This window comes from Rana temporaria, chromosome 6, assembly GCF_905171775.1.
Source record: "Rana temporaria chromosome 6, aRanTem1.1, whole genome shotgun sequence".
NCBI lineage: Eukaryota > Metazoa > Chordata > Amphibia > Anura > Ranidae > Rana > Rana temporaria.
The window spans coordinates 167,942,949-167,964,021 of record NC_053494.1 but is presented as its reverse complement, the minus strand read 5'-3'; the positions used below and the strand labels follow the sequence as shown (position 1 = coordinate 167,964,021).

General features: G+C 46.3%; 1 protein-coding gene across 4 annotated transcripts in view; it reads right to left on the bottom strand.

The window, feature by feature from the left end:
• The window catches only part of TLK1 (tousled like kinase 1), a 351,587-nt gene that overhangs the window by 24,328 nt on the left and 306,186 nt on the right, over window positions 1–21,073 (bottom strand). For all 4 annotated transcript variants that reach the window (XM_040357767.1, XM_040357768.1, XM_040357769.1 and 1 more), the window contains 4 exons: window positions 14,056–14,153; window positions 8,222–8,303; window positions 312–403; window positions 142–231 (listed from right to left, as the gene is read on the bottom strand). In XM_040357767.1, the coding sequence (XP_040213701.1) occupies window positions 142–231; window positions 312–403; window positions 8,222–8,303; window positions 14,056–14,153 (362 nt within the window). The remainder of the gene's footprint in view (window positions 1–141; window positions 232–311; window positions 404–8,221; window positions 8,304–14,055; window positions 14,154–21,073) is intronic.

Genomic DNA, 21,073 nt, shown 5'->3' with positions numbered 1-21,073 from the left:
AAGTAGTTAAAGAACTGCCTCCCAGGAGTGCACTGTGAGGGTTGAACATCTTTTGGTCCTTGCTCTACATGCGTTGGAACTTAGTGGGTTTTATCACCATTGGTCTGCCTAAAAGATGTGTACAAAGGAAATCCTACTTACGTGTCTGTATCCAAGGAAAAGTAATCATAAAGTTTCACTATTCTTGGGTGATCGAGCTCTTTGTGTATTCTGTACTCTCTGCAGGCATGCCTACAAACAAATGGGCTGTTTAATAGGGTTGCAGGGTGGAAAGACAGATTATATTATAAAAGAACACAAAAACCATTTACTTGTGGTAATTTTCCTTCTTCTCGTCTCTCCAGCTCTTGTTAAGTTGGTGAATTTTCACAGCAGCATATCTTTGTTCATAAAGATCAAAAGCCTGAAATAAACATGTAATTGCACAGTTAGAGCACAATGTTATTTTGGAAAAGCATACATATCAACTCAGTGGATGCAGCCTAGACAAAGTGGTCAATAGGTCCGCTATCCGGCTGTTCTTGAACACTACTGGCTTGTAACCAGGTTTTATAAACTTGCAGTTAACATTCTTGCAACACTGTCTACAGTGACAACACATGGGGAATTGACCTGTAAAAGCTGGGCTTTGAGAAAACAGCTAAATACATACCTACCGTATATGTCAAATACATCGGTGGACAAAATTACAGGTGGAGTCTCCCTGACAGCCTCCAACAGTGCAGGTCATAGAAACTTCAATAAAGAAGCATTGCATGCAGGGGTGTTTTTTTTTATTGTTTCTGCATTAAGCCCACGGACATGAAAATAATAGGATTTTTATAACAGCTTACCTGTAAAATCCTTTTCTTGGAGTACATCACGGGACACAGAGTCTTAATCATTACTATCTGGGTTATATTCCACCATCAGGTGCTGGACACTGGTGTAATCAATTAGAACAGGAAGTTCCCTCCCTATATAACCCCTCCCATACTGGGAGCACCTCAGTTTTTGTCCCAAGCAATAAGTGTCCCAATATCCCCAAACAAGAGGGGTGGGGACTCTGTGTCCCGTGATGTACTCCAAGAAAAGGATTTTACAAGTAAGCTGTTATAAAAATCCTATTTTCTTTATCGTACATCACAGGACACAGAGTCTTAATCATTACTATCTGGGATGTCCTAAAGCAATGCTTACTGAGGGGAGGGAGACACCAACAATGCAGACTGCCATCAGACACGAGGAATTCTAATGCTGCCTGCCGCATATTGTGCCAACAAAAAAAGGCTGCATCCTCCTGCCGTCTTATGTTCACTTGATAGGATTTAGTGAACGTAAGCACAAACGACCAAGTTGCAGGTCTGGCAAATCTGAGTCATAAAGGCTTGGTAATGCACCCCACATGCAGTGCTTACTATCCTGGTAGGGTGTACCCTAAAAAGAAACAGGGGGAAGCCCTCTCTATAAACCACAAGCCTGAATAATAACCTGATGAATCAACATTTGACAATAGTTGATTTAGACGCTGCCTGCCCCTTGCTGGGGCCTCCTGGTAGCGCACCAACATCAGTCTTCCGTATCCGAGCAGCCGCTTCAGATAGGTCTTGACCTCTCTTACTATAACGAGAGAGCGCATAGCCATTTTAATAGCCGATCTGAACACTGCCCGCCCCATCTAGGGGCTTTCTGGCAACAAAACGTTAGGTTTCTATATCCGAAGCCTTCAGATAGATCTTTAACTGCTCTTATCTTTATTAACCACTTCGTTACCGAGCCTGTTTTTCAGATTCAGTGTTTACGAGACTAAAACAGTTTTTTTTGCTAGAATATTACTTAAAACCCCCAAACATTATATATATATTTTTTTCTAACACCCTAGAGAATAAAATGGCAGTCATTGCAATACTTTTTGTCACACCGTATTTGCGCAGCGGTCTTACAAGCGCACTTTTTTTGGAAAAAATTCACTTTTTTAAATTAAAAAATAACACAACAATAAATTTGGCCCAATTTTTTTTATATATTGTGAAAGATAATGTTACGCCGAGTAAAATGATACCCAACATGTCACGCTTAAAAATTGCGCCCGCTCGTGGCATGGCGTCAAACTTTTACCCTTAAAAATCTTGATAGGCGACGTTTAAAAAATTCTACAGGCTGCATTTTTTGAGTTACAGAGGAGGCCTAGGGCTAGAATTATTGCTCTCGCTCTAACGATCGCGGCGATACCTCACTTGTGTGGTTTGAATACCGTTTTCATATGTCGGCGCTACTTGCGTATACGTTCGCTTCTACGCGCGAGCTCGTCGGGACGGGGCGCTTTAAAAAAATTTTTTTTTGCTTTTCGCATTTATTTTTAATTATTTTACAATTTTTAACACTGAAATAAAAAAAAATAAAAAAATTATCACTTTTATTCCTATTATAAGGAATGTAAACATCCCTTGTAATAGAAAAAAGCATGACAGGTCCTCTTAAATATGAGATCTGGGGTCAAAAAGACCTCAGATCTCATATTTGGGCTTAAATGCAAAAAAAAAAAAAAATTTGGAAATGTCATTTTTTCAAATGACAAAAAAAAAAAATGTCTCTTTAAGAGGCTGGGCGGGACTGACGTTTTGACGTCACTTCCGCCCAGCAGAGCTATGGGGGACGGGCGAAGGAGATTTTTCCTTCAGTCTCGTCCCCGCTCAGCTGCCGGATGGTCGCGATCCCCTCCGCCGCTACCGACGGCTCTGGTAAGCGGCGGAGGGCGCGGGACAGCGGCGGGAGGGCCCCTCTCCCGCCACCGATAACGGCGATCTCGCGGCGAGTTCGCCGCGGAGACCACCGTTATCGTGTACAGGACCGTCGGCACTAAAGATGGATACCTCAGTTGTGGCAGCAGCTGCTGCCGTTACTGAGATATCCATCTTTAAAAACAGGACGTCATTTGACTTTGGGCCAGTAACGAAGTGGTTAAGAGAAAGCAATAACCTCTCCTTCCGCGGATCAAGGTCCTGAAAAAAAGGAAAAGGAAGGCAATAATATCTTAATTCAAGTGAACACTGGATCCTTCTAGCCAATAAGGTTGGGTGAGTATTTAACATCACCCTTCTTGTACAAATAATTAAGTATGGCTCTATACAAAGAAAGTTGCCAATACTCTCTTGCGGAGGCAGCCGCAACCAAGAACACCAATTCCCTCTTTAGAAGGATAAAGGGAAATATTTATGGTGCATCAGCCCAAGGTGCTGACTCTGTAAGCCAGCATACTGGATCCAATCCTCCGAGCACAAGGGCGCCTTAACTGGCGGACTTATACCTGTCACCCCTTGTATAACGGCCCAGATCAAGAGTGTGCCGAGATCGGACCCTTGATGGAACCTAAGGCCAGCTCCATCTCTTTTCCAATGTAGAAAGGTAAGAATTTTACCTAGGACCTACTACCAAGGATTCCACCCCTTGGTTTCACACCAGGAATATGGGCCTTCCATATCCTAGGATATCTGGTCCTGGAGGCCAGCTGTCCTGTATGAATCAAGGTAACTGCCGCTGATTCTGTACGCCCCGATCCTCAAGAATGCAGGCTATAACAGCCAGACCATTAATACACATGTATGCAAGACAGGATGTAACCCTGCAAAGCAGGCCTGGACAAGCTGTAAGAGACCCTGGGTCCTCTACGATCAGTTCTGCTGTCCCTGCGCAGTAAGGTTGTATGGGCTATGCTGGAGCAATTAAGCCAGCTTCCGTTCTCTTCTGATGTAGCATGGAAGCCACGAAGGTTGTGGCCCTGGGGGGAGATAACACATAAACCAGCGACAACTGGGCCCCCAGGGTCACTAAAAAATCTGTCCCGCATGCGGGTGGATCCTTTGGCCTTGACACAAAGTTGTTCAATCTCTTGTTGAACCTGGACGTCAACACCCTTTATGTGCAGGGTAACGTTTCTGTGACATTTGGTCAGAAAAAAGTCGGGGTGTAGAGGCCAATCTCCCGGACCCGATTGTTGATGGCTCCAGCGAATCGCCTGCCAATCTAGCATTCCATGAAATAACAATTGACAATAGGCAAGGCACAAGCTCTTCTCTGGTAACCAAAGTAAACCACTAGAGAGGCATAGTCAGATTGTATTCAGACAGAGCAACCCTGTAACCTAAACGTTCAGGTCCTTAAGCCGGATGCTCCATCCGTAGCTCTAGAAAGCTAGCAGATAAGGCTCCCTAGGAGCTTGACCACCTTCCCTGTGCCGTGGTCTCTTCCAGGCCTGGATTCTATCCCTAGAGGCCAGTCCTCGCAACCTGCTCCCAGGTAACGGGTATGAAGGATATTCCCTTCTGCCAATCATTCAGTTAAGAACCCTAAACTGAAATTCCAGCATATCCCTGGGACAAGACTCCTAGGATAATGCTAAGTTAGGATCCACTCGTTCCAGGCCGACAGAGCAAAGTTTATATCAGCCTTGAATAAAACTGAGCATAGGGAACTGTGTTTGAATAAAGACGGCATATTCCCTCTAGACTGGGATCCCAACCCAGGAGTTCCAGATAATTAATCATGCTGGACTCCCCTAGGCCCAGCCATGCTACTGACTGATCTGTCAGCACGGGTTTGCCTCGGAATGACATTACTGCTATACCCTGGGCCTTTAGCCCCGCTAGAGGCGGGCCCTAGCAGCCTTGTAAATAAACACACATGCAAATAGCTCCCCCTATGTGCATGTGGCAACCTTTAAAGCCATATGCCTCTATGGAAGCGTGTGTTCATAGAAGCGTGAGTTCATAAGAATATGTTTTCCGCAAACACACAAAAAAGGGGGCGTGCTGTATACACGCATACATATAGCATGTGAGCTATGAACAAGCATCCTGCAAGCAAGTATGCGCCTATGTAAGGCCAAGGAATCTTGTATAATTAAGGAAACCTAATTATAATGCCTCCTAAGTCAAACTCTAGGCAAACATGCATTCTTATGCGATTCAGCAAATTTTCATGCGATCCAACATCTATGCATCTTAAGCACTCCTGTGCGGACAAGTACCCTTGTGGGACCAAGCATTCTTGTATGATCGAGCACCACTGTGCGATCCAGCAATTTTTTTTTTTTTTTTTGCAATTAAGCCTTTTAATGCGATTTTTGGCATTTTTGCGGACACAACCTCTCTGTGTGACCAAATATGCCTGAGTAATCCAGGACTCGGGTAATCAGATAACCATGTGTGAACCCGCATCTTTATGCACTCCAGCATCTTTATGCGATTTCAGACCTTTTTGTGGAAAAAGGCCTCTCTGTGTGACCAAATATCCTTGGGTAATCAAGGATTGTGGTTTGTCAGGTAAACCTGTGTGATTCCGCATTTCTATGCACTCCAGCATCTTTATGCGATTTTAGGCATTCCTGTGGAAACACGCCTCTCTGTGTGACCAAATACCCTTGGGTAATCAAGGATTCGGGTTATCAGGTAACCATGTGTGATCCCGCATCTTTATGCGATTTCAGGCACTCCTGTATAAAACAAGCCTCTCCGTACGACCAAATATCCTTGGATAATCAATGACTCGGGTTATCAGATAACCATGTGTGATGTCGCATCCTTAAGCATTTCCATGCGATTTTAGACATGCCTATGGAAACAAGTCTCTCTGTGTGACCTAAATAACCTTGGGTAATCAAGGACCTGGTTTATCAGGTAACCATGTGTGATCCCGCATCTTTATGCACTTAAGCATTTTCATGCGATTTTAGGCATTCCTGTGGAAACAAGCCTCTCTGTTTGACCTAAATAACTTTGGGTAATCAAGGACCTGGTTTATCAGGTAACCATGTGTGCTCCAGCATCTTTATGCACTTAAGCATCTTTATGCGATTTTAGGCATTCCTGTGGAAACAAGCCTCTCTGTGTGACCTAAATAACCTTGGGTAATCAAGGACCTGGGTTATCAAGTAACCATGTGAGATCCCGCATCTTTATGCACTTAAGCATTTTTATGCGATTTTAGGCACTTTGCTGTGATTAAACACCCTTATGTGAACATATAAAATCATACGAACAAAATAACATGTCTCTTTATGTGATCAACAATAAAACATGCTTTGTTACCGGTTTTTACCCCACATGCATTTTGAACATTCCAAACTCATGTACTTCATGCAAACATGTGGACTGTAAAGAGGCAGTTATGCTCTTCAGATGTGCGTCTCCGCAAACCTGCAACGTTAGCCATGTGCACAGCAGCAAATGTGCACCCCCCCTGTTGTGCATTCGGTTAGCCTGAAGCCAACACCAGGATGAGGACTTTAAAGAGACAGAGGCTCTGGCCGTCTAGGCTAAGTGAAGTTATATGCAGCTTGGATCTCTGAAAAGACTGCAGCTGCAACCAGAGCTTTTGGGGCTTCTGATAGTTTTCTCCTCATTAACACCTGTTATCTGTTCACTGACAGTGAACCTTCATCCTCAGGTCTTTCAATCCCTTGTTTGAGGATTTAGAGCAGGGAAAGGGACACACCCTGTTTTCTGCTTGTGAGGCTGCTGTGAATATAGCAGTTAACCTCTTATAGACCTATACATGCAATGCAACAAAACATATGCAGAGTGCTGCAATGTTGGGGGAGGCTCACGCCTGACAGGGCTGATAGCTAATTATGTGAGCTATCTTAAGTCTCTACAGGGGAGGATAGTATCATGCAAGCATGATAAAAAGGGCCACCAGATTTAGGTGGTGATACCCCTTCCTACCCCTGAACCCTCTTTTACGGGGAGACAAAAGAGTCCTAAGCAAAAAGCAGAGGAACTTTAACCCTGGTGCATCAACAGCTGAACTTAGTCTAGCAAATAATGCTTGCTAACATAGCTAGATGCCGAGTAGGTGTCTTAAATGAATCTGTATCCAATTTCCACAAGGTGCTTACGTGCTCAAGCTACCGTGTCCCCCTGGCTTCTCTGACGTCTGGGCCTTTTGAAGGGGCCGCCCTGCGTCTGCACCATGAGCCGGCGCACGTGCGCCAGCGGCAACCACATCGTCCCCCCGCCTTCAAAGCACGCCCCTCTCATGCACGCGCGCGTAGGGAAATGGTGGAGGCGGAGGGAGATCCCCCAAGGAGCCGTAGAGACTACGAGGGACCCCCCCCATCGTGGCAGAGCCTGAAGCGGAGGCAGTAAGCCGCACCCTAGATCAGCTAACCTTGAGCTTCTGTTTCTGGAAAGCATGGCAAGCGAAACACCCGGCATGTCCTCTTAGGGCCCTTCGTGGAAAACAGATAAGACATACTCATGTAGGGGTACCAACCTCCTGAATGGGAGATCTATGGGTATTACAGCCATCCTGTCTCAACAGACATAGTGGTTTCTTTGCCAAGGCACACATGCATTATAGGCAAGACCCAATAGCCCCTTCAGCGGAGGACTAGGACCCACTAGGGGAGGTATATGGGTGCCAGAGCCATCCTGTCTCAAAAGACTTTGTGGTTAAGTTGCCCATGCATAGAAGCATAAAATAGGCGAGACCCATAATCCCCAATGGAGAACCCACTGTCGGACCAAGTCCCGTAGGTACCTCCGCTTACCTTTCCACGCTGCAGGGTATTGCAAAGCAAGAGGCCCAGCCTTCACCCCTCAACGCGGGCTTCGTCTCAGACCTTCAGGGACTGGGGTCCATAGCAGGTCACCTCTCCCCTGGACCTATATAGCACCCTGGCAACAGAAAATTTTTTTTTGGTCTTTGACATCGACCAATGTACTGGAACCCAGGGTCCAGCTCTCAGAGAGAAGCATTATAGGCAAAACCTTGTTCTTCGTACCGAGGCCCGGGTACCGTCCACTTTGGCTATGAAGCACCTTGGACGGATCCGGATTTTATGGAGGCTTTTTACATCCAGCATGGATCCCTCCAGTGGAGCTCCTCAGAGCACATGTTAATTCGTGACCAACACCTTAGACACTGGTGAAAAAACTGAGGTGCTCCCAGTATGGGAGGGGTTATATAGGGAGGGAACTTCCTGTTCTAATTGATTACACCAGTGTCCAGCACCTGATGGTGGAATATAACCCAGATAGTAATGATTAAGACTCTGTGTCCCGTGATGTACGATAAAGAAATGTAGCAATAAAGTTTACGACGTGCAATAGTTTCAAAGTATAAAGCAAACCTATAAGCATTAGGTTCAAAGTATAAGGTAAAATTTTGTAAATATTAGTGTCAAAAGTAGAAAGTAAACGCAATGGACGATGTTTCAATGTAGAAGGTATATTAGATTTACCTTGTACACTTCACTAAAACCACCTCGACCAAGTAAATGAAGTAATAAATATCTCTCGTTCAATGTAGGGTGATCTTTAAATCTGAAAGAAAAAAGATAAATATAAATTAAAATCTAAACATGTAATGTCTTTTATTTAAGGCACAGAAAGTGACCATTTCCTTTATTTACAATATGAACCCTTATTATAGACCCTCTTATAGGAAAACCCAGAGCAAGATGGCTCCCATAACTACCTGCTGTAAATAGTCAAGTTTTGCTGCATCCTATTCTTCCAAACACTTGAAGAGTAGAATAATTTCCCTTTGGGATCAATAAAGTATTCCGATTCTGAGTAGTTACCCACGGCCACTAATACTGTGTCATTGCTCACTGAGTACATCAAACCAGTAGTATTCATTTTTGCCACAGACAAGGACCCATTTCCTTTGCCAACTTTTTTTTTTTTTTTCACAAGAAATCCTTTGCCAACTTTTTACATGCTACCTCTTGTCGCCCATGTAATACACATGTGCGGAGGCAAAGAAGGTGAACTTTAATGCCCACACATGCATCCATGGGCAACATAGCTTTCTGTGCTGTGTGTGCGCTGATTGCACACTCCCAGCACAGTGACTGAGCTGTCAGGCATCTCACGTTTTGTACCAACGATGTGATCATGAGCCAGCGGGACCAGCTCCAGATCATGTGACCACTGACAGTCAACCATGTGGTCTGACATAAGACATGTATCATTCAAAGGTTGCATTGTGTGTCCAAACACTCTCTATGGTCAGCGACCCTTCAAAAATCTATCTAAGGCCAAAACGTTTTGTTTTCCATTTTAGATAGCATAGCGGAGGGTTAAAATCACTATTTTTCACTATGTGTTCCTGACCTGTAGACTCAACAGGAAGTGAGAAAATGTCTTTTAAATGTGGGGAACAAATGACTATTGTGACAAAACTCTAAATTTTTTATTTACCTTCACTGACTCATTGATGATCAATTAGAAAGAGAAAACACAGACAGCAATAAAACACGACAGGGGTTCTAAACCTGCACTACAGGCATTTGTTGAGGCCAAACTGTCCACCTGGTAAAACTTATAACGTGAACAGAAGACCAGGTGGCAGCTCTGCAAATGTGAGAAATAAATACGCTTCCATATCCACCTGGCAATGGTGGAATGGGAATCGAGTTGTCCTCTAAGGGAAACTTTAGGAGGTAGATTCAGACTGGTAGCTTTAGCCCAAAAAAAAAGACTTTAAACCGACAATGGAGACAAATCTCTAGAGGTCGAACGATATGGGTTTTTCTCCGGCTGATGCCGATGCTTAGAAATCGGGGCAGCCGATGGCCGATATATGATGCCGATTTTTGCGGCCGATATATGATGCCGATTTTTGGATTGGGATGCATTGTGGAGGGGGATAGATGGTGTTGGCTGTGCGTGGGGGATGCGTTGTGGAGGGGGATGGATGAATGGTGCTGGGCGTGGGTGGGGGATGTGTTGTGGAGGGGGATAGATGGTTGGTGCTGGGCGTGGGATGCGTTGTGGAGGGGGATAGATGGATGGTGCTGGGCGTGGGTGGGGGATGCGTTGTGGAGGGGGGGGGATGGAGCTGGCCGTGGGTGGGGGATGCGTTGTGGAGGGGAGAAATGGATGGTGCTGGCTGTGGATGCATTGTGGAGGGGGATGGATGGATGGTGCTGACCATGGGTGGGGGAAGCGTTGTGGAGGGGGATACATGGATGGTGCTGGCCGTGGGTGGGGGATGCGTTGTGGAGGAGGATAGATGGATGGTGCTGGGCGATGCGTTGTGGAGCGGGATAGATGGTGCTGGCTGTGGGTGGGGGATGCATTGTGGAGGGGGATAGATGGATGGTGCTGACCATGGGTGGGGGAAGCATTGTAGAGGGGGCTGGATGGATGGTGCTGGTCGTGGGTGGGGGATGCGTTGTGGAGGGAGAGAGATGGATGATGCTGGCCGTGGGTGGGGGATGCGTTGTGGAGGTGGATAGATGGATGGTGCTGGGCGATGCGTTGTGGAGGGGGATTGATGGTGCTGGCCGTGGGTGGGGGATGCGTTGTGGAGGGGGAGAGATGGATGGCGCTGGTTGTGAATGCGTTGTGGAGGGGGATGGATGATGCTGGCCGTGGGTGGGGGAATGCGTTGTGGAGGGGAATGGATGGTGCTGGCCATGGGTGGGGGAAACGTTGTGGAGGGGGATGGATGGATGGTGCTGGCCATGGGTGATGCGTTGTGGAGGGGGGGGATGGATGGATGGAACTGGCCGTGGGTGGGGGTGCGTTGTGGAGGGGGGGTGGATGGATGGAGCTGGCCGTGGGGGGGGGGTGCATTGTGGAGGGGGGTGGATGGATGGAGCTGGCCGTGGGTGGGGGATGCGTTGTGGAGGGGAGTGGATGGTGCTGGGTGGGGGATGCATTGTGGAGGGGGATGAAGATGATTGAGTCGCATTGTGAAAATGGATGAGAGTTACATTGTGAAGAGGCTCATATCCACCCAGAGTCATCCTCATCAATTTTCACAATGCAGCTCAATGCCAGCTTCTCAGTCCCAGCCAGGTGTCCCATCAAAGGAGATTAAATAAAGTCTGCAGGGGGGCACAGCAGCACACATGACATTTTTGACTTACCCTCCATGCAGGGAAGGAAGGGGAGGTAGTCCTGGCCATGATCACCTGCTGGGGGTGGGGGTTACTAGTCAGACAGGCGGCGACTCAGGCTTGTCCCATGTTTGGCGCTTTCTTCTTCTGCTACAGCCCACCGAGGTAGGGGGGGCGGGGCTGGGCGGTGCTAGTGGGCGGCGTGCAGGCTATCTGCGGCACGGGTGAAGGATTCATTTATCGTGCTGCTGTAGGAGGAACGGGGTTTAGTGTGGCAGCCGAAAATCGGCCTAATGTTCACAATAATCGGCCGATGCCGATTTCTTACAAACGGCCAAATATCGGCCGACCGATATATCGGTCGACCTCTATAAATCTCCACAGGATGTTTTGGAGCACAACACAGAGAAGGTAGAACAATGTTCCTATTAAAGTGGGAGAAATCATTTTAAAAAAAGAAATAGGATTTGGTCCTTAGAAAAACCTTTTCCTTATGTGCCACAAGAAATGTTTCTTTACAGGTTAAAGCTGTTAATTCCAAAACTGATGGCAATGATGAGAATAATTGGTATGGCCGCCATCTTAATCTTGCAGAGCAAATGAGAAAGGAGTTTTAGAGGAAGTAAAGCATAGATCAGGTTGAACTGATCCCAGAGTCACCAGAGCATCCACTGCAAAGGCTAGGGGACCTGGGACCTAGAGATAAGACTTAAGCTATGGTCAGCTTTGGTGGCCATACCACCCCTCAATAAAAGGTCTTGAAACACCTTGGGGTGAACCAACCACTTTCTGTAGTCCACCGATGATTGAAGAAGTCCACTTTTCAATTGGTAATTGGAGATGGAGCTAGAACATGCCCAAGACAGAAGTTGGTGGGCTTCTATTTAAGCCAAGAGATTTCTGGTTCCTCCTTGATGTATGCTTCAGCTGTGGCACTGTCTGACTGAATTTGGGTCAGATGACCTTGCAGTCACGAGGCCCAGCATTGTAAGGACAACTAAATTGCTCTAAGTCCTAGAACACTGATTGGGAGATGAGCTCTCTCCAGCGAGCTAGCCCCCTGTACAGAGAAGATATCCAGGACTCCTCCCCAGATTGACAGGCTGGCATCCCTCATATTTTCCAAAACAATGGAAAGGAAGAATTTTCTTGACTCCAGTTCTGGACTTGTGACCCTCAATGCCAAGCTAAGTCGTTTTGCAGGTTAGGCGTACATTATGCGATGGTCCAGAGACTGCGCTCTCCTGTCCCGCGCAGCCAGAATGTTGAGTTGCAAAAGTCTGGATTGAAACCGGGCATATGGAATTACTCAATGCACAGTACCAACAACTAGAAAAAAGCGGTGCTGGCTCAGTAGGGTCTAATGGGAAGAAAATCGGTATAATGGGGAGAAAATTAAAAAAATTGTGTCAACACATTCTCCAGATGTTCCTGAGATATACAGTACAGACCAAAAGTTTGGACACACCTTCTCATTCAAAGAGTTTTTTTTATTTTCATGACTATGAAAATTGTAGATTCACACTGAAGGCATCACAACTATGAAGTAACACATGTGGAATTATACATAACAAAAAAGTGTGAAACAACTGAAAATATATTTCATATTCTAGGTTCTTCAAAGTAGCCACCTTTTGCTTTGATTACTGCTTGGCACACTCTTGGCATTCTCTTGATGAGCTTCAAGAAGTAGTCACCTGGCGCAGCACCCCATCACTCTCCTTCTTGGTCAAATAGCCCTTACACAGCCTGGAGGTGTGTTTGGGGTCATTGTCCTGTTGAAAAATAAATGATGGTCCAACTAAACGCAAACCGGATGGAATAGCATGCCGCTGCAAGATGCTGTGGTAGCCATGCTGGTTCAGTATGCCTTCAATTTTGATTAAATCCCCAACAGTGTCACCAGCAAAGCAACCCCACACCATCACACCTCCTCCTTCATGCTTCACGGTGGGAACCAGGCATGTAGAGTCCATCCGTTCACCTATTCTGCGTCGCACAAAGACACGGGGGTTGGAACCAAAGATCTCAAGTTTGGACTCATCAGACCAAAGCACAGATTTCCACTGGTCTAATGTCCATTCCTTGTGTTCTTTAGCCCAAACAAGTCTCTTCTTAACAGTTCTGGAGATGTGTCTGCTGCAAAAGGTGGCTACTTTAAAGAACCTAGAATATGAAATATATTTTCAGTTGTTTCACACTTTTTTGTTATGTATAATTCCACATGTGTCAATTCATAGTTTTGAAGCCTTCAGTGTGAATCTACAATTTTCATAGTCATGAAAATAAAGAAAACTCTTTGAATGAGAAGGTGTGTCCAAACTTTTGGTCTGTACTGTATACACTTAAGCCAGCACATCCAGCCTCTCCCCCCCCCCCCAAAAAAAGGAGGCAGAAGCCCAGACTTACCTCAGCGGTGATCTTCTAACAACCCGCTGTCCACACCAGGTAGATAGCAGGATCCAGAAGACGTTCAGTATTTGCCTGTCCCGTGGGAATACTGAATCTGTAGAGCAGTTTTTCCTCAACCATTTTCCAGTCAGCGCACCCAAGTATTTACAGTCTCGAGCCACCCAAGTTGAGGCTTGGTTCACATTGTCGAGAATGCATGCAAAATCAGGTGTCTTCCCGACATGCAAACGCACTGCTCTTTAGCAGAAGCACAGGGATGGCATTAATTTTTACTGGTACCACCATGCATTAGCAAAATGCAGTGCGCTTTTGGTATCCAACACTATCCAAATGATCACTTTTCTCACCAAAATTATGACTGCCCTACCTATGTAAATATCTACAAAAACATTAAATATTGGTGGGCCTTGAGAACAGTATTGGGACAAATCAAGAGCACATCCAGCAGGCAAGAGCTGGCAAAGGCATAATGCTGGGGGAAAATGTGAGTAAGCAATAAAATTTACCGTAGGTGACTGACCGGTTCCATGCCCTCCCCCAAGATCAGCTAGGGTTTGGTTGCCAATGCACATTAAATATAAGCATTATTAAACAATCCATTCAAAATCATCCACATGTGGAAACCACCGTTTTAGGTCTGCAAGCTCATTTCAAGTATTAGTGTTATTTTTTGTGATCACAAGTGAGTCCTGTAGTGGCAAGTTCTGGGTGCCCAGCTGAAGCCCAATCCATAAGATTTGCTGTTCATACTACATGACAAATGCCTAGTTATGAGGGGAGACAACTATACAAAACATAAAATTTTCCCTTACTGTGAGTTGTCCTCATTGTTAATTCGTTTCAGTTCTCGTATGTGCAGATTTCGCACCCTTTCCAAACGTTCAAGTTCTGCCTGGATCTCTGCTTCCTCCTGCATTGAGAGTAAATATAATATGGTACACATGACTATATTTTATCACGGAGGATAGATGTCAAACTAAGGCTTTAAGTCATAAATGCACCAGTACAAAAAGCATTTATCTGGCCTAAACAGCAAACCCAAAGAGAAGGGGATGCAATGAAGGTAAAGGCAGGCAAAAAACACAAATGTACAGTGCTATTCATCTTACGTCCCTGGTTAAACTCTGTAAAAGGAAAATATGGTGGTGCTTTCAAGGTGCACAGACTGAGTTTAGTCTTTACAGTGCCTTGATAACGTATTCATATCCCTTGAAATTTTCCACATTTTGTCATGTTGCAACCAAAAACGTAAATGTATTTTTTTGGCATTTTAGGTGATAGACCAACACAAAGTGGCAAAAAATTGTGAAGTGGAAGGAAAATGATAAATGGTTTTAAATTTTTTTTTTTTACAAATAAATATGTGAAAAGTGTGGCGTGCATTGTTTATACAGGCCCCTTTACTCTCATACCCCTAACTAAAATAGAGTGGGGGGCGTGGCTTGCAGCCGATGGAGTAGGACGCTCTGAGCTCTAGCTCCGCCGGGTATCCTGAAATTGATCCTGAACCGCCTATCCTACACTGCCGCAGACCCTGCTACTCGACTTCCCGGCTCTCAGACAGGCTTACTGTCCTACAGGGAACCGGTGACAGCGTGAAATCATGTCCCGGAGGGGGAAGGACTCCTCGTCTGCGGCGGACCATGCCGCGCAAGATGGCGCCAGCTCCACGCGCTCAGCAAAGGAGGCAGCCATCCGGCTTTTCACCAAGCCAGGTGCCAAAGATATCCCTCCCAGATCGGACCTCCAGCTCGCAGACCGCTCGGAGCATGAGGGGATGGAAGCCTCTGGACTAGTCTGGTCCGACGATGCCGCGGACACTACAGCCTGAAACGCAGTGAGTACACAGGCCCCCCTTCCCACAACTGCGGAGGAGCCGGGTCCCTCGGGGCCTACGGCGGAACCCACTCTAAGGGACGTACTAATGGCAGTCACATCCTGCAAAGTCGCCATCACTGCCCTGACCACTGAGATTAAGGGGGTGAAAATTGAGGTTAACCTCCTCAGGCATGATATGCAAAAGCTCCGCGACCGCACCGCTGACCTAGAAGGGAGGATGAGCAATGTGGAGGATGATGTGGCGCCATTACTGAGGGAGGTTCATCATTTACAGTCTCACTCCTCTGGTCACACTGCCCGTTTAGAGGACATGGAGAACAGACTGAGGAGGAATAATATAAGGGCAGTGGGGATCCCCGAAAGAGCGGAAGGGAAGAACCCAGTAGCCTTCATAGAAGGCTGGCTGACTGATACATTTGGGGACCAGGCCTTCTCAAAAATGTTCGCGGTGGAAAGGGCTCATAGAGTCCCAGCTAGGCCTCCTAGGCCTGGGGCACCCCCGCGCCCATTTCTCTTTAAACTCCTGAACTTTAAAGATCGAGATGCTATTTTACAGTGTGCCAGAACCAAGGGCGACCTCATGAAAATTGATAATACCAGGATATCCTTTTATCCGGATTTTTCTGCGGAGGTGCAGCGTCGCCGGGCCCAGTTCACTGATGTCAAGAGGCGCCTCAGAAAGTACGAGGTGATATACGCTATGCTCTATCCTGCTAAACTGCGTGTTGTTGCTAACAACGAAACCCACTTCTTTGAAAATCCCGCCGCTGCGTCTGCCTGGCTAGACAGAATGGATCACTCGCTGAGAGGGGCGCCCCCTCCTGTTCGTTGAAGCTTCTTCTACATCAGCACGACTGCCAAGAGTTTATCCCTGTTTGAGGTTGAGATTTGAGGGGGAGTTTTGAATCTGCATACAGCTTTTTGTTATATGTTCCTGTAAAGGCGGATAGATGGAACTCTGGAAGACACCATTTTGTTGCGTCCTGATGTGAAGAGCAAGGATGCAAGTTCCTTCGATCGTTGGGTTATATCGAGACGTTGGGGCCCCCCAGGTTTCCCACTTGTCCTGCGAGGACCAGCCCGTGCAGCAAGGCTGTGTTCCGCTTTTGCTGCTTTATTTTGCTCACCCGTTTTTTTTTTGTTTTCTTGCCCCCTTTTTCCTTTTGATTTTGTTTTTTTTTTCAGCCTGTTGCCGGTACTCTCCTGCGGACTCAAGACATGGTGTGTCTAATACCTGTCATCTACATAGACTTCTACAAGTGTTAACGGGGGGTGGTATGTACTTAATTACTTGTGCTGGTATATATGATACGTACTGGTCTGTATATAAGAACTTATGGCGAGTATGGAGGCTACCTTTGCACCTTGGGCCTAATACAGTACTGTTATTATGCCTGCAAATGCTGTACCTCAAGCTTATTATTACTGTCCTTTTAGAATATGGCGGTTGAATTGAATCTTGTGTCCTGGAATGTGCGGGGGCTGAGTGACGGGGTGAAGAGAGTTGCCTTGTTCACTGCTTTGAAAAAACATGCGGCGGCAGTTGTTTGCCTGCAAGAAACACACTTGCAGCCTGATACTCTGACGGCCCTTAAAAGAGGCTCCTACCAAATTCAGTTTCACTCTACCCATACTGCATATTCCAGAGGCGTTAGCATTCTCATAGCCAATACCACTCCCTTTGTGCTGATTCAATCAGTTATTGATGACCAGGGTCGATACGCGTTTTTGCTCTGTAAAGTGATGGGAGTATGTTGTATCATTGCCAATTTGTATATACCCCCCCCATACACACCCGAGTGTTTAATTAAGCTAGCTCAATTTATGTCCCTGCACTCTAATGTTCCAATATGGGTGATGGGCGATTTTAACAATGTAATCAACAGATGTCTGGACAGATTTTCGCCACGGACGGTGACCGGGGCAGGTGTGGGGGGCATGACTCCATTTGCTAAACTGATCAATGAGTTGGGCTTAAGGGACATTTGGAGGGAAAAAAACCCCGGGGTACAGGTATACTCCTGTTACTCAGCTACTTACCATTGCTTGTCACGTATTGACCTTTGCTTGGGGAATGAAGGGGCACAAGATAGGACAACGTCAGCTTTCTATGTTCCTAGGAATATCTCAGACCATTCCCCCCTGGTAATAGGCGTTGGGTTTGCCCAACGACCACAACCTAGACTATGGAAGGTAAATCCGTTCTGGTATGAACTGTTCCCCGTACCTGACCCGATCTCCAAGGAAATCTCCGAGTTTCTAGTGGTCAATAAAGGCACAGCCGACCTCACAGTGGTATGGGACACTTTGAAGGCTCGCTTAAGGGGGCTTATCATTAAACAGATATCCAACATTAAGTCTAAAACCAAGGAATGGGAAAATATGGTTATTACTATGGCAGGGGAGGCAGAGATACAGTACGTTCGGGATCCCACGGATACTACAGAAAGGAAATGGTTGGAGGCCCAAAATTTATATCAACAAGTCACATTAAATGCAGCCGAAAACAAACGCTTTTTTATCCAACAATCCTATTTTAACGAAGGGGAAAATACTGGGCACCTTCTGGCGGTGATCGCAAGATCGCAGCAGAGTAAGGCGCACATAGATACCATCCAGACACCGCTTGGGGACACGGTCCAAGACCAGGCCCATGTTGCCTCGGTCTTCACAGACTTCTTTAAGGACGTATAGACATCCAAGGTGGATCCCACCGAGGAAGCGATCTCTGACTATCTGGACCAGTGTGCCTTACCCAAGGCCACGGCCCAGGAAGTGCAGTTACTAAATGCTCCACTTAAAGTGGAGGAACTGTCACTGGCTGTGTCACAAATGGCGAATGGCAAGGCGCCGGGCACAGATGGGTTACCCATAGAAACGTACAAGCGATATGGAGGAACACTTTTGCCAGAGCTGCTGGGAGTACTCAATGCATCCTTTGAGGCAGGTCGACTGCCGGCCTCTATGGGTGAAGCTGTGGTAGTGGTACTTCCTAAGCCAGGCAAGGACCCCTTGCAGCCCGACTCTTACAGGCCTATATCGTTACTAAACTCGGATGTTAAAATTCTGGCACGGGTGTTGGCAACTAGGCTTTCCACGGTGATAGCCAGGCTGGTTCATGTGGACCAGTCGGGCTTCATCCCCGCTCGCTCCACGGCACTGAACATCAGGAGACTTTTCCTGAATCTCCAGCTGCCGGTGGAGAATCCGGGTCATAGAGCAATTCTCTCGCTTGACGCTGCCAAAGCTTTTGACAGCGTTGAATGGAGATATCTCTGGTCAGTGTTGAATAAATTTGGTCTGGGGGAGAATTTTATCAAATGGATAAAACTTTTGTACGTGGCCCCAACGGCGAGATTTAGAATAAATAACGAATTGTCGGGGGCCTTTCCTTTGTTCCGGGGCACTAGACAGGGGTGCCCTTTGTCACCCCTGCTCTTTGCCCTAGCGTTGGAACCCCTGGCCGCTAGGATACGTACGTCTCCGGATATAGTGGGGTTTCAACGCAGGCATGGAGAGACCAGACTGTCCTTGTATGCGGATGACGCACTACTGTATCTGGGGGACACGGAGGGGTCCCTGCTAGCCGCGATGCAACTCATCGGGAGTTTTGGTGAACTGTCTGGCTTTGCCATTAATTGGCATAAGTCAGTGCTCCTCCCTCTTGATGATCAGCCCTCAGAACTACCGGGGATAGCGTCTAGAATACAAATGGTGGAATCTTTCAAATACCTGGGAATAATGGTGACTAAAGACCCAACGGAATATGTGTCCCTAAATCTTAAACCTCTACTGCACAAATTTAGAACTAAATGCTCTGCCTGGTGTAAGCTGCCTCTGTCGGTGACGGGACGAGTAAACCTGATCAAGATGATCTGGGCCCCACAGTTGCTATATATTTTGCACAATGCCCCAGTGTGGATCCCGAAGTGCTGGTTCCAGCGCATAGATTCCCAATTCCGGTCCCTTATTTGGAACAATCGGATAGCCAGAATAAAACTACATACCTTGCAGTACCCTAAAGACCAGGGGGGAATGGCTGTTCCCCATGCACAGACCTACTTCTATGCAGCCCAACTACAGCACTTTGTAGGTTGGAACCAGACAGAAATAACAGACCCCTCTAGGGCCTTGCTCATAGATCCAGCCACTTCATACACTGCAATGTCTCACATGGAAATGGGTTTCCCTGGGGTCCCGGCCACGTGTCCTACGGTTTGCCTTCTTAAGAAACTGTGGAACGCTGTCAGGAGGAGGATGGGGATCACGGGTTTCCTGCCTAGTACGCCTATTTGGCGGAATAGATTCTACACCGAGTTAGTTAAACTACGGGACTGCTCTAGATGGGAGGATGCGGGCATTCTATACTTAAACCAAATCTTTGATGGGGGGACCCTAAAATCATTCGAAAGGCTGAAGGAGGAATTCCCCTTATGGGGAGGAACACATTATCAATATATTAGACTAGCCCACGCGATTAGAGCACAGGGTTATTGTTCCGCGCTGCGCCGGGAAGAGTCTCGCTTCTTGGGTTCAGTTTTTGCAGATACAGAAAAAAAGGGCTTTATTTCCAGGTCATATCTACAGCTACTCGCACCCATACAAGCACCCGATGTTCTTCCCTGTAGAGGGAAATGGGAGAATGACATAGGACCCATAGATGGGGAACAATGGGAGCAAATACTGAGTACTGGCCCCTTGGTTTCAGTCTCGGCGGCCCAAAGACTGTCACATTTATTTATTCTTCACAGAGTCTATCGAACTCCAGTACAATTACACCGGTGGGGTAGACGAGATACACCCATATGTCCCAAATGCCAGGCACATCCGGGAGACCTCATCCACATGCTTTGGAGGTGCCCCAAGTTAGTAAGGTACTGGAATGCGGTGCTCAAAATCATTAACTCTACCTGTCAGGTCCAGTTGCCGGTAAGCCCACTGGTGTGCTTGCTGGGGGGTATAGATGAGGACCTGTACCTGCCTCCTGTCTACACTGCCTTGCTTAGACTGCTATATTTGGCATGGAAACTTATAGCAAGATACTGGTTGTCTGCTCGGGTTCCGTCGAGCCGACAGTGGGTACAGGAGGTCAATAGGATCCTTATAAGGGAGAAGAACACATACCTGCATAGAAAGGCACCACAGAAGTTTGCCAACATATGGCAGGGATGGCTGGGGTCTTCGGAGGTAGCCCCTCCACAACTGGTACTTGATAGGCTGTTAATAGGTTAAAACCTTGGTTAAGTAGAATGGTGCGATGGGGTCATCTCTATAAACTACTAGGTGAGAGGTAATTGGGCTAAGTGACCTAATGAATGTTGTACCTATGGCATCAGGCTGGCTGGTTTTCCCCCCTACTGTTTTTTTTTCTTTTTTCCCCCCTTTTTGTTTGTATAATATGTTTAAAGTGCCTACAGTTGGAGCACCAGATGTACGGAAAGATCGCATCACAACTACTACTGTGTTAATGTATTGCTCCTTGGCTTTATGCTTGAATAGCTTTGCCCCAGGTGTGGCACTGCTTTCTTTAGGTCATTTAAATGCGATGTACATGTCTGTTATTTTGTACTGCTACTGTTTTTCTTTTTTTTTTCAAAATAAAAAACTTTACTGATTTAAAAAAAAAAAAAAAATAGAGTGGAAGGCCTCAGAGGTTTGTTAGAGAACATTAGTAAACAAACAGCATCATGAAGGTCAAGGAACACACCAGACAGGTCAGGGATAAAAGATATGTGAATCTTTCGCACTAATGTAGAGTATATAGTGAATGCGAATACTAAAGGTGAGTGATGGTATGTGCAAAAGCTGCAAAATCTAACAGTGTTCACCTTACACCCAAGAACTAAATATATAAAAATTATCTTGCGCTAAAGACAATACACTATAAATAATAATAATCAATGTAAGTGTAAAAAGTGCTGATGTGAAGGTATAGGAATGGATGGTCCTAGATTGGAGATAGTTACCTGCTCCTTAGGAGGACCTATCTAG